The following is a 14,896-nucleotide window of genomic DNA, read 5'->3' as shown; positions in this document are numbered from 1 at the left end:
AAAGAATGCCTTGTGGTTATCTTTGGAGTCCATGGCAATTTTTCTTTCGAAGCTAGCCTTGGATGATTTTATGAGGGAACGTAGTTTTTTGCTGATACTGATCAGGGATGTCTTCCCTTCTTGGGATTTTACTCTTTTCTGTACTAGTTTCCTCCTTCTATTGTATAGCTTGTTTATGGCAGGGGTCCACCAGACTGGTTTCCTTTTCTTGGAGGAGTGAGTCTTGGTTTTCTTTGGGATAGCATGATCCATGCATTCTTGTAGAGTGCCTGTAGAGTGCTTTAGTAAAGGATTTTGCAGCTTGGACAGCGTTATCCTTTAGCATGGGGGCTTTGAAACTTCCCACCTCGGTCTTAAGTAATGTGAAGTTTGCTTTTGAAAAGTTTTTCACGGCGGTTTCTTTGACCGGGGGTGGTGGCGGAATGTGGATATCCAGAGTGATTAGTTTATGGTCAGATCTAATCAGTGAGGGGTTGACCTCCGGTGTGGAACACCGGTCGCCCATGTTGGTAATGACCAGGTCCAGTATGTTGTCACCTCTGGTGGGGGTGTTGACCAGTTGATCCAGAGCATTTGAGTTTATAAATTCTAGGAAATGTTGGGCAAGGGAGTTTGTACTTAAGTAGTTCTCCCAGTTAATGTTTGGGTAATTGAAATAATGCAATATCAGGGTGTTTGGTAGGACCTTTATGTTTCCCAGTGTTTCCAGGGATGTGGAGTGGGGGTCCTGGGACATGGTGGGTGATCTGTAGCAAGCTATAATTTGAATAGCAGTTTTGCCCATTGTTAGTTGCACGTGGATGATCTCTGAAGCATCGTGCTGTTCCACTAACCTGGAGGTGTGGTTATCCTTGATGAATATGACATGACAGGCAACCTGCAGCTCCTATGAAGGAGACAGATTGTATAAAGTTCCTCAGTCTTTCACATTTTTATTTTTAAATTCCAGATATGACCCTGCAGTAATTTCTTTGGTAAACCCTGCTGTTGCTAAATATTTGATAAATAGCAATCCCACTCCTTCTTATAAGGATGGAAAAAAAAACTTTGATAGATTTGAGAGAAAAGTGCATTTTTCTGCCACACATATTTAGAATTCTTATTTATCAAAATAATGCATTAAATGTTTTTGCTTGCATCTTTTGAGAATATGAGGATCATTGTAGCACTTTTCCCCTCTTCTGAGGAAAATCTTCCTTGAATTCACTTATCACTTCTTTGTCAAGTCAGCAAACAGTCTTTGAGGTGTTTATGAGTCAGCTGGTGCTTCTTCCAGAGCGACTGCTACTGGAAACATTATGAGGAGGTTTGCTTGGTTATGTGCTGAAAATGTACCAGAGGATGCTGACATTTTGAAATTTCCTTTAGAGAGAGGTTATTTTTTGGACCATCTGCTGCTAAGGTCTGAAAAAGTATGATGAAAAAGGGAAACTGATTCAAGGGTGACTCATATTTTTAGTCTTCATTCTCTAAGTTTGTTAAAGGTGTTGCACCTATCTCAGCACTTTTTATACAAAGCAAGATAAGCCGACACATCAAACGTCCGACAGGCAGAAATAAAACAATAACAAGGAGGCTCTTAAAAGAAAGGATGAGCTTCTCATACACAATAACAGTGCAACAAGTCGGAATGACTATTTACTAACAATACCCCCCCCCCCCTTTCCCCACCCTGGTAAGCCTTTAAATCTCCTGCCAAATCTGGTTCTCAGTTTCTCTCTTTGGCAACAGGTAATCTGATAAAATGGGTTCTGACAGTGATCCATCAGTGGTAGAGATCATAAAATCCCTTCCTCCATTTGAAAGGATTCCTCCTCATCCACCAGATCAAAGTTATTTTTCCTTCCTGTCATTCAGCATCTGCTGCATTCAGGGCATAATAGAAACTGTTCAATTTTCTCCGGCAGGTAAAGGTTTTTATTCAAGAATATTGTTGGTACCAAAGAAACACACCTCATGGATCTTTCTATCTAAATCAGTTTTGTGAAAGTTCCATAGATCAGAAGGCTATCCCTTCATGACCTGTAAACACTGATTCCCCCAAACTCTAGATTTAAAGGATGCTTATCATCACATTCCTATAGCCTCTGATTTCAAACTTTCTAAAGGTTTTCTGTGTCTTTATTACACTTTCTGCATTCTGCATCATGCTTTGGATTGTAGATTGTTCCAAGAGTGTTTACAGAGTATCGAGCTCCAGTGATAGTTTATTGCAGAATGCAAGGTATTCACATTTTTCCTTATTTAGATGACTTGTTTGCAGAGTCTTTTTCAAAGCATAGGGACTCTCTCACCTGAGTAAGAGATTTCATTTTCAGACCATGGTTTGAAGAGAATATTCAAAAGTCTTGTATGACTCCTTTTCCTGGGGTGTCTTCTAGATACCTCAGGTCAAAGGCCTTTTCTTTCACAGGAAAAAAGGGTGTGTGCATGTGTGAAGGTGTATATATGTATTTGTGTTGTGTGTATGCATATGTGTGTGTGTGTGTGTGTGTGTGTGTGTGTGTGTGTGTGTGTGTGTGTATATATATATATATATATATATATATATATATATATATATATATATATATATATAGGGGTATAGATAGGTATAAATATTATGTATAGATCTATTCCTGAGTTTTCCATTCATATCAAGACTTCAGCATGAAAATCTTTCACTATACTGGGATTCATGGCATTCATGATTCGTATGATTCCTTTAGTCAGACTCCACATAAGAAAGGTTCAGTGGTATCTAAAATCTATATGGTCCCAACATCAACATCTCCTGACTTTTCAGATTCCAGTTTTGGGGTTTGTAAAATAAGTACAAAGTCTTCAGAACAAAAAGGACAGACCAAAACAAACACAAAAAAATATGTTAGCAGTCATAAATGTTATCAGTTATGTCAATAATCTATGGCTGGGCCATTACAAGTGATTATAGACAACATTCCACTGATGTGGTACATAAACAAAACAGGGAAGGTCCAGATCTTACCCTCTGTGCAGATTAGCCATGGTAGCCTAGAATATAGCAATTCAGCAGAATCTCACTCTACAGGTATTTTACATTCCATCAGGGTAAAATATTATGGCAAACAAGCTTAGCATGACGACGATGGACTCTCCCAAATATAATTTGAATCAGGGGGTCTTCCAGGATTTGATGTAATTGTGGGGAACACTTCAGGTGTACCTTTTTGCCTCCATTCACAACAAACAAACAATAAATTCTGCCCAAGGATTCCTTGCAAACAGGCCTGGAAAACAGATGCATTTCTTTTCCTTGGACAAGGAAAGTTCCTGTATGCCCTTCCACTGATATCCAAGATCAGTTTGAAAATTCAGGAAGACTGTCCAAAGGTCATTGTAGTACTCCTCTGTCAAGTTTCATCTGTAGGCCATTTCAACATATCTGCAAATGGAGTTTCCCCTTTCAGTGCATTCTCATGTTAAAATGTTTTTTGATAAGGGTTCTGCATGCATGCCTACATTGAAAACAAGTGTCTGCTCCTTGGGATCTTAACTTTGTGTTGGAAAAATTCACTATTGGGCTATTTGAACCAGCTCATCAGGCTGATTTGAGGTTCATAACATGCAGGACAGTTTTGTTGATTGCTCTGACTTCTGCAAGAAGAGTGTCTGATTTGCAAGCTGTCTTGGTAGGTCAACCTTATCATATCTTCAACAAAAACAAGATTTCCTTGAGAGCTAATCCTTCTTTTATGCCTAAATTGGTATCCTAGTTTACTTTGAGACAAACTATCTTTCTGTCTTCTTTCCAGAACCTAAAAGCAAGGGAGAAAGGATTCTTCAGACAACTCAGATATTATCTTGACAGAACTAAAACCTTTAGAAACTTTGATCAGTTATTCATTTTTATTTGTATATGGGTGGTAGTAAAAAGGTTTTAAGGGAAGTGATTGGCTTGATTTGGGCCTATTATAATTCAAAGAGGGATATTTAAACTGTGGATTTGATTTATTTGTGTATTCTGATGAAGTACCAGGATGTAGAGGCAAAAGTGCTTAATACTGTTATATTTAATAAAGGCAGGTTTTATTTTTCAATCCCTCGGTATAGTGCATTTTATTTTTGGTTTGCCTGTTTGTTACGTGGTTTTTACACTGCACTTTTTAAAAGTTTATATAGAAGGTAAGAAAAAGGACAACCTGTTTCAAAGTAGACTATCTTCAAATGGTTGTTACATGTTTTTTTTCTTTTTATTATATACACCTCAGCAAAACAATTCCAGGCAGGGTCAACGCACAAACTACCAGGTTGTTGGCTACATCATTGGGTTTTTGGAAATGGGTGGACTTAAGAGGTACTCTATAAGTAGTAACTTGGTCCTCTGTAAATCTTTTAAAAAACACTGCAAACAATATTCCTTTTCCAGGTCTACAGCACACTTTGCTAGGAGCTGTTGTGCAGTATGCAGCCCATATGCATTGCTTTGCTATGCATTGCTTTGGTGACCTTCTCAAAGAAGTCCACCAGGTTAAGTAGGCATGACCTGTCCTTGGCAAAACCAGATTATGTTAGGTCCAGTGTCTGGAGGTTTCCTATGTCATTATTGATCACCTCCATGATAATTATTTCCAATGGTTTGCATATGAGACTAGTGAGACTTATGGGTCCATAGTTTCCAAGGTCTGTAGATTGCCCACCTTTGTGCAGAGGGATGACTTTTGCTGTTCTCCGTTCATGAGGTATGGAGTTTCTTTGGAGGCTACAGTTAAATAGCAGTTCTAGATGGCCTGATAGGTCATGTTTCATGTTATTTACAAGGTATCCATGTATATTGTCATGGCTCATTGATACAGTGTTCTTGGCCATAGAGAGAACATTAAGGACCTGTTTCCTAGTGATAACAGGGGGGAGTTATATTTGATAGTGTTTCCTGACAGAAGGTTGAGGGGGAAAGAGGGAGAAGTTGGAGATGAATTTGTCAGCTAGTAGGTCTGCTATATCGTCTGGCTCAGTATAGATGGCTCCATTAACAATGATCTCTGCACACAATTATGTATTGCCTTTAATGTTGCAGACATAGCTAATGAATGCCTTGTAGTTGCCAATAGCCTGGGAGGGCAAATTTACCTTAAATTTGACTTTTGTAGACTTTATTTGTCCTCTGAGATGTTTATTTAGTTTGATGAGTGTGTTTTATTCTTTTGGGTGCTGCACCTCCTAATTTTTGCCACGATTTTTCTCCTTCTGTTATACAGCCTACTGATGTTGCGATTCCACCAGGGTGGCTTGTTTTTATGCTAATTCTCTGCTTCTTCCTGCTGGGTACATCTGCCTCTATTAACATTTTTCTATAGGGTTTCTTTTTTTCCTGAATATTTTTATGAAGTTTTATAAACGAATAACAAAAAGTACTATAACAATATGTATTGGAATTGCATAAATACATAAGAAAAACAAATAGTATGTGAAAAAAACATCAACTATTTACAAGGTGTCTACTTATAAAAAGGTAAACACATTCAAATATTTTATAAAATGGTATTTCATTACTGATTATTTAAAGTCGGTTTATTTAACAGATGCTTGAGTTTCCTCCACTAATTATAAGAAGTGGTTGTTCTAGTAGTTCTTTCCTTGATTGACAGTATCTCCAGATGACAAGTTTCGGTTGCGATGTTGAGAAATTCTTTAAATTGATGGAGTTGTTTCATTTTTCCAAGTTTTGGTGATCACTCTCCTTGCAATTGATAAGAGACTCCAAAGAAGACAGTGATTTTTTTTCTTAACACATGCAGGAATTGTGGTAGTAAATAAAACTATTGATTTATTTAACATAAAATTGTCACTGAACAATGCCTGTAAAAAAGAATTAACAGCATTCCAAATGGCTTAATTACAATACATTCATAGGTCATATGTTGCCAATCTGCTTTAATGTTCAACCCATACCTCCAGCATCCAGCTTTCTTTTTGGACATTAATTCTGTTTTGTGAGGCATAATGAATGCTTTATGCATACATTTCCAGGAAAATAATTTCCATTTTAAAGATGATGTGGTTTGTGCAGAAGATGATAACGTCATTTTTTTTTTCATTTTCACTTGGGTAATAATTATTAATAGTTTTAAAATCCCAAATTATCTTTACAGTATTCTGTCTTGATTTTAATCACCTTATACATTTTGGATAGTAGTCCAATTAATGGAATATTTTGATGTATCAATATAATTAGAAGTTCTATAAATTTTGGAACCCCTTTTTTGTTGATGATTATGTTAAGTTTATTCTCTTCTCTATTGAATATCTACAATTTTGTATAGCTAACACATTTCATCATTTAAGTAATATATAAAATCTAAAGAATGTAATTTTTCTTTATCCATTAACTGATGCCAGTATATTAGGTGTTTTTCTTTATGGGTAGCTACTGCAAATGTGTTGTTGTGTGTGGTTTCTGTGAACAGTTCTGCATAGGCAGCAGTGTTCTCTGGGTTTATGGTGGCTTGAAATTTTACCAGATTATCAGTTAATAGTAGGAATTTAGTCTTAGAGTAGTTCCATAATATTCAAGGGTTAGCTGGGGTTCCAGAGGAGACCATTTTGTGATCTGACCTTACCAAAGCAGACATTACACTAGGGGGCATGCAGAACTCCCCCATATGTGAGGACCAGAACCAGTATGGTTGCACCCGTGGTTGGTGTATTGACAATCTGGTCCAGGAAGTGTGAGTTTACAAAATGCAGAAAACTCTGTGCCAATACGTTTGGTGTCGTATATGATTCTCAGTTAATAGTGGGGTAATTAAAGTTGCCTATGACTGTGGTATTGGATTGGATGCTGAGTTTTTCCACTAAGTTTAAATACATGTTATGAGTTTCCTGGGTCATAGATGGGGACCTGTAGCATGCAAGGAAGTGATATGAGATTTTGCCTATGGTAATTTGGATGTGAAGTAGCTTGAGTGTGTTGTTCTGTTTGGCCAGCTTTGAGAGGTATATTTACATTTGATATAAATCGAGAAACCTATTTAGTCCACATCTATGTAGCAGCTGGTCTAAATGTGGGGAAGACATTATAGCCTTGCACTGCCAGTGTGCTTGTCACCACACAGACATCAGTATTCTCTACGTTGAGGAGAGCTTGTAGGGAGTGGAATGTTTTGTTTATACTCCTAGCATTGAGCAGTAACACATTAAGATTTTCTTGGTTTTGATTTGCTGTGTCAGAAGTACTTTCAGTTTGGCATTGCCTAAAAAAAGGCACTATGTGGGAGGACAGTGTTTTAGCTAATATTCAAAAGCCTAGAGGGGAGAGATGCAGATCATCACTGGCAATGCAGCATGGACTGTTGACCATCTCCTTCTATGCTGATAAGTATTGCACCCCCTTAGAATGACACCAGAAACTAAACCAATTATTAAAGTCAATCATCTGTTGTTCGTATTATGGCATCATCCTCGGAGAAGGTAAAATACTGCTCAATGCTTGTCTTATACCAGCCTGGGACACATATTCCGAGAGCTCCATGATGTCTCTCTTCATGTAGTTTAGAGAAGTATGTCTCTGGTCATTTAAACCCACATGGACTATGACTGAGTTATACTGGTACTTGTGGTCCACTCACCTTACTGCATGCATAATGTGGTAGATCCTGACCCCTGATAAGCAACTGCCCATGACTTTCTCCTTACGCTGCCTGGTGAAAGGGACATTAGTGTATCTCACAATGGACTCCAATGATCAGAATTTTGGATTGTGTAATGGCTTGCATTACGGGCTTTGAAGTAGAGGCTCCATGAGATGTGGCTGTATGTCTTGATGTGAGTGTTTTGAAAGATTACATTTGGGAGTGCTGAGGGTATTTGTTTTGTGTACTTTATATATGAGGTCTTTGGGGTTTAGGAAGGTTACATTTAAGTGTCTCAGCATATGTGGGTCTTTGTGTCTTCTTTGAACTGTGTGTGATGGATGCAATGTGTGTACTACTGACAACCTGGCTGACATTAGGAGTGCTTTTATGTAAGAGCTATGCCTGCAGTGACATTGTGTAAATACATCTCTCACATACCGTATCAGTTTATTTGAAAATTAACTGGTTATCATTAAACTTGAGGTATTTTCTGCATTACCTCATGATGCTTATATCCACCAACCTAGTAACAGAGATACTGAAAAGTTCATATTCATGGCATTAGACCATTTTTATTGATTAGACAGTTTGAGTGAGAATATAAAGTAATGTCAGGAGTATCTGGTTTGTAGCTCTGGGGGTAATGTCTGTCACTGCAAACTAGTTGTCCTGTTGGAAGCTAGGTATTTTTGAAATATCTAGGGAGCTTTTTACAGAGAATGTCAACTGAAGGTGTCTGTGTCTGTACAGGGCACTGTCAAACACTTGAGAGGAAACTAATAACCGGACCCTGATGATTTATGGACAAAATATTTAGGCAGATATTCTGAAGTTAGGTTAGACAGCAGCAAATCAAGCAGTACTTACTGAAAAGAAAGAATTAGTTGTCAAGAATGATGAAAAGAGGGGGTTCACCTGACTGTTTACTGACTGGCTACTGCTAGTGCTAGTCTCACCACAGCTTCTGTTGCTGGGATACAAAGCTGCTTTGCTTCTTCTCTAACCAGAAGCAAAACAGTAGCACCAGTTCCAAGATGAGAAGCAATCAATGGGCTCTTTGGTGATCAACAGTCTTGTCCCAGATGATTCATGTGTCTGTAGGCTTGTTGTAGCTTTTTCTTAGTAGATGGCTTGAATATCAACCAGATCAGTCAGGATGGTCAAACACAGACACTCACTGCCCAGTCAGAAACAGTCAGGAGTCAATGCACTGTCCCTCTTGTCTCACCAGGAGCAAAATATAAGCACAAATTCCAAGCCGGCAGCTATGAAGCAGTTATTAGGCTTTCTGGTGATCAGCAGTCTCCAGGAAATAATGTCCCTATGCTACTTCTCTCACCAGGAGCAAATATAAGCACTAATCCCAAGATAACTACTGAGAGGCAGAATGTGGGCTGTCCAATAATCGGTGGTCTTGCAGTAGATGTTGCAGATTTTAAAGGTAACATGGAAAAAAATTAGTTAATATCCTAAGAGTTGCAGTGTGCACTAAACAGTTAGATATAAAAGAGAGGGTAACATAAGCCACTAATTTTAAAAGTGCAAGATAGATTAGGGGGACGTGGAGTTCTTTGTATTCTGGATCTATGGAATACAGGGGCTGGCCAATAAATTTAAGTAGATAATGGGGAGTGATTTCACAAAATGATAATTCTGGGCTTACTCACAATAGCCAAGGAAAGAGGAGAGGGAAGGAGACATATGGTCAAATTAGCATAATGGGCAGGCAGCGAGAAAGACAGTTGAATTTAAAAACACAACAGCACTAGGTGGGAGAAAAAAATTCTGATTGACTCACAAGAGACAGCTGTGGTCTCTTTCCTAGTTTAAATATGCAGTTAAAAGCAGAATACAAGTAAAACACAGTGTAAAGAAAGTACATCTCAATATACAAAATAGAAGAAGGCAATGAAGCAATACCAAATACAAGAAAGCAAAAACAAACTAACTTTCCCCTCACAGCAAGCTGTGGCAGAGTTTGTGTGAGCTTTCCAGTAAAGCCAAATTATTTGTACACTGGATTCAAACCCTGCATTATTTTGTCTTTACAAACTTTTTAAACAACACTTTGACTGTTTATATCCTGTAATTATTTTGAATAGAGAACATCACCATCAGTGTAGAGGGATAAAGTCCTGACTACATCCAAGGCAAACCAAGTTCAATTAGAAGCCTGGGAGCTTGACAGCAAGACAGGGAGGATGGGCATGTCCATTGTGAGGAGAGTGCTTGCAGTTGGATACAGTTCTGCAGTTGATCTCTGCTAGAGAATAGGGTTGCACAAGAAGTGCAGACTCCAATGGTTTTGGCTGACTTGCACTCAAAAGTATGGATAAAATGGATTGAGTTTATTGCACACCACCTCCCTGGGCTTCATGATTGCACACAAGAGTGGAGAATAAGCCATAAGCAAAAAAATATCCCTAAGCATTGTAATGCTGTCCCAGAAAGCCTCTCCTCACTAGTCCCAAGATTTGGTTGGAGTCAGTCTGGGGGTGACAAGGAGGTTTGGTAGATCTTCTGGATAAGGAGAAACCCTGGGAGCAGTTGATGGTCAGCTGCAGTGAACACACAAAAATAGAGAAAAACATTTTGAAGGGAGTATACATCTGTTTGTTTTTTATTTCTAAATGGGTTGCAGTAATGTTTGTGTTTTGTATGTTACAATAGCTTACATGTATTATGAATGGAGAATACAAGCAAGATGAAAATAGAAAACACTTTAAAGTACTAAATGACAAGGTTACTATACTTTTAGTAGTTAAAAAGCTTATATTTTACCAACACACATATATATTTTTTATTTAGCAGAAAAAGAACAAAAGTAAGGAAGAAAACAAAGTATACCATTCTTGATAACTTTGATGATCAAGAGAGAATGGAACTGAGGCCCAAATATGGTAAGCTCTACAAATATCTACAGAGCTACAACTGACATATTTTAGAATTGTTTTCTTTTCCACAAAACATTGTAGAGGGCATGCTCACATTTGTCTCAAGGGCAGTGATTCCAGTAAAAATATGCCTGAGTAGCACATGCATGTGCCTGGCTAGCATAACTACCCAACTAACAGTGACTAGTTGCCATTTGTGTGACCAAACAATTTCAAGAAAACCTACACAGAGGTTTGACAACAACTGTCCTGTTTATAGATGTTGGAAAATAATCTGATAGTGTCAACTGCATTATGTTATGTACTGAAGTGATTGCACTTGGCTTGTCTTTAAAACGTGTCTGTTTTTTTAACTTTGTTCCCATGCATCTCAACTGTTGTTGCACATAACTGTTATTTTAACCGTACTTTATCCTTGTTCCAAGAAGCTGTACTAATTTTCTCAATAACATTACAACTTTCAATGAACACTGAAACTAGTTAATTACTGAAAAATAATGTGCGCAAATATTTTTTTTAAGTACATTCGAATCTGAAGATTTTTAGCATATAAAATAAGGAATCTCTGTCCCTTCTCTGTTTCGTTGTGCTCTCTGAAAACAGTACTTTCAGTGTTTGACCATCTAATCTCAGAAGTGTATGTGCAGAAAACCCATTCCTGATGTTCAGGTTTAAGGATTCATGGTAAAGCAACTGAACACATCACTGCAATAGACACTTTTGCAAAACAAAAGTCAGCTCTGACACATGCCAACCAATAAACACAGGAAAAAGCATTTTCACAGTGTCAAGCCGCCTGCACCCCTCCATTTGAGTGGGCTGTGCTCCCAGTTCCCTACCTCTCTAAATATACTAACCAAGATCACTAAACCATGGTGGTAAGGAGAACACTTGCCATCAAGATTCTGTGATCTCAACAAGTACAAGCCATAGCATGTGACCAAATTAGATTCTGCTAAAGACATTTGCTGTATCCCATTCCAGACAAAATCACTCAATGTAATCCTGTATCCTTAAGTTTAATACTTTAGCATACTAACCAGGCAAACAATTTCATATAAGGAAGTAGTTGGCAAATTAAAAGCATTGTGTGCTCTCTTTGAAACAACAGCAGACTTATTTATTCCCAGACTCCAGTGACAGCCCTGTAGACCATTAATTGTCTGCTGTTGGGCAAAAACCTATCAGCCCATTCATACCTCACTGAGGCAACAGTCAAGTATAAATCCAGGCCATCACGCTGACAGGGATGGCCCTGCCATCCCTCCCATCTGGCCAGCAGCTGGTAGCCATGTTTGATGCCACTTTTCACAGGAATCCCTAAGAATAGATCTTTGTCCCATGGATTATCAACTAGGTGTGTGGTGCACATAGTTTGCCCAATAGTTGCTACCTAGTTGAAGCTATCTGGTTGAAGTAAGTGGTGCAGCATCAATAAACATCACCTTCCCCTCTCCCCAGGATGGGTGAGCTGGCTGTGCTGTTTATTGCCATCATCCCCAGCAGCTGTCCTTCCACAGCCCAAGCTGTCATTCAAACTGGATTTATCTGGGTTGAAATCAGGGCTGTATACCTCTATACCACAGAGCTTTGGCTCTGTCTGCACCTCTTGAACATCACAATTCTAGTAATCTCATTTTATTGTTTACTTTAATTTGAATTTATTCATTTATTAACAGGATAAATGAACTGGTCTTCAAACTCTTTTTAGCTATGGTCCTAGCCAAAAGTCCAAGAGTAGATGCAATATATATATATATATATATATATATATATAGAGAGAGAGAGAGAGACAGTTTAGAGTAGTCAGTCAAGTTTCTTGTAACAGTGCTGGATGTGGCATTTGTGGTTGAGATTCAGGCTTGTCGGTTGCAGGACAATTTCTTGCAGGGATAATTGGTTGGAGACACGTGGCTGAATTGCATTTCAGCTGCAGAGACACATGGCTGCACCAAATTCACTCTGGCACAAGAAGCATGCAGTACTATGCTCACTGGAATAACAAAGCGAAGGAGGAATGTCCATGTCCGCCTAGGAATAGCAGGTAGCATATCTGGCAGCTGTGGGCATGTCAGTAGCAGAGGAAATACATTTTTCAACATGAAATGTCTTCATTAATGTGTCTTGGGAAGTGATAGATGTTGTGCTTAGTGTACAGTACGTGCTTACGTATTTACAACTAATTAACCCCACCAGGAAATGTCCCTTGATCTATAACCCCAAATCCTTGCGGTTGCTGTCTTTCATGTAACTGTAACGTAGCTGCCTTATACAGATGTCTGTGATTCCTTCTATATAGCTTTCTTTTTTTTCCTTTTTGTATTCCAAAACTGTGAGGTGACACTCCTACTAATTTTGCAGCCCCATGCAAGTGATAAACTTAGACATGTTTCTTTCAATTGCTACTAATATAAAGCAGCCTAACAAAACTACTGACCTGACAGGTTTTCCTTTCTTTGTTTGTTTCAATCATACCTCCCAACCATACTGAATTACTCATTTTTTACCGAGTTTTGGGGTCCAAATAATGGGGTGCCATGATTCCCGAGTGGCACCCCTTAATTTCCAAAATTTTCCCAGCTTTTATTTAAAAGCTTTTTGGGGGGCTTTTTGAGCTGATGTCATCACGTGCGCAATGATGTCAGCTCCAACCAGCCTGTTGGAATTGAGCTCAAGGGCTCAGGTGCATGCATTTCCAGCTACCAGCCAAGCGGAAACACAAGCAGGAACATAAACTGTTATCTTCTGTTTGCGAGCGGGAATATAACTAGAACTGCAGACAGAGGTGAATCGTCTCTTCTGGGAGGTAGCAAGCAGGAACATAAGGGTGTGTGTGTGTGTGTGTGTGTGTGTGTGTGTGTGTGTGTGTGTGTGTGTGTGTGTGTGTGTGTGTGTGTGTGTAAAATACACCTGGTGGCTAGAGGTACTCAGGCTCAAACCCTGTACCTTCAGTACAGGTAACAAGAGCCTAAAGTCCCTACCCACCACCACTTGTAAATTTATGCCTCATAATTTTGTTCTGTTCCTCATAAAATTTGTGGTTTTCAGGATTTTTGTGGCAAATCACTGAAGGATTGAATTCACTAAATAATGACAGGCATTTGAATTTCAGACTTCATATTCTTCAGAAAATAAATGGTAACACAAAACCTTTTATTCTAGCAATTTTCTAAGTTTATAAGATCAGTATTTGACATTTGTCCATATTTTGGGGCTGTATTCCCCCATTATTGGCTTTGTCCAAGTTTTTTTGTGCTAAGACGTTGAGAGCTATGGTGAGAACTGAATTCTGTATTCCCCCATTATTGGCTTTGTCCAGGTATTTAGTTCTAAGAGGTTGAGAGCTATGGTGAGAAGTGAGAACTGAATTCACTAAATGATAGCCATTTAAGTTTCAGTCTTCCTATATTTCAGGAAACTGCTGCTTTGGCATAGTGGTATGTTGCTCTGACTGTAGTGCACAGGGTCCTGGGTTCAAGACTTGGCAGTGAAATGTATGGTGGGAACACAACATTTTATTCTAGCAACTTTCCAAAGTTATACAAGCAATGTTTAAAATGTGTCCCTGGTTTCTGGCCTTTTGTCCCCCCCCCCAAAAAAAAAACTGAAATTGAAAATAAGTGCGAGAAGATGTGCAAGATGCCTATGGCTTATACTGCTGTCATTCTATTTTTATATATGTATATGTGTGTATATATGTATATGTATATATATATATATATATATATATATATATATATATATATATATGTATGTATATATATATATATATATATATATATATATATATATATATATATATATATATATATATATATATATATATATATATATATATATATAGTGTGTGTAAGTAGACTTTTATGATGGAAATGTTCTGAATTGGGCGATTTTGTCATTATTGGTTCATGTATTTTGTTTCATTGCCTACTGAAAAAAATGTTCAAACAATAAATTTAAAATGCTCTCTAAGTCTAACAAGTGTGCTATATTATACAAGGAATATAATTTAATAAAGTCAGGAAGGTGTATCAAAAAACACATGTATATTTCTTGTTTTGTGTGCAAGGGGCCTATGATTTGAAAACAGCCCGAAGGTAATCTTTATCCACTACTGGCCAGATGCAATTTCTTTGGATGTGGTGTGGGTTTCAATGTTGTTTCAATGAATATGAGTTTCAAGGGCAGAAAAGTTTTAATGCTGTCTGCTTTCATTGTGAGACAGTATTGCTTTGTTTAGCAGATGTCTATTAGTGTTTGTGCATTGTGCTATAAAATGCAAAAATAAAATCCAAATATCATTGTAGAGGTAAAGCAGTATGCACACATTATTGTTTATGGTAATAGGGCGAAATATCCAGGTAATGCGACATTGGAATGGCTGCAGGGGGTCTCTGGTGTCATATTTTG

At 38.1% G+C, this 14,896-nt stretch overlaps 1 protein-coding gene across 1 annotated transcript in view; it reads left to right on the top strand.

The window, feature by feature from the left end:
* KIAA0319 (KIAA0319 ortholog) overlaps positions 1–14,896 on the top strand; it is a 2,335,945-nt gene that overhangs the window by 2,204,268 nt on the left and 116,781 nt on the right. The window contains exon 19 of the mRNA XM_044065978.1: positions 10,401–10,492. Within this exon, the coding sequence (XP_043921913.1) occupies positions 10,401–10,492 (92 nt within the window). The remainder of the gene's footprint in view (positions 1–10,400; positions 10,493–14,896) is intronic.

Source organism: Protopterus annectens, chromosome 3.part0, assembly GCF_019279795.1.
Source record: "Protopterus annectens isolate FY-2018-M chromosome 3.part0, PAN1.0, whole genome shotgun sequence".
NCBI lineage: Eukaryota > Metazoa > Chordata > Ceratodontiformes > Protopteridae > Protopterus > Protopterus annectens.
This window is presented reverse-complemented; position numbering and strand designations above follow the sequence as displayed.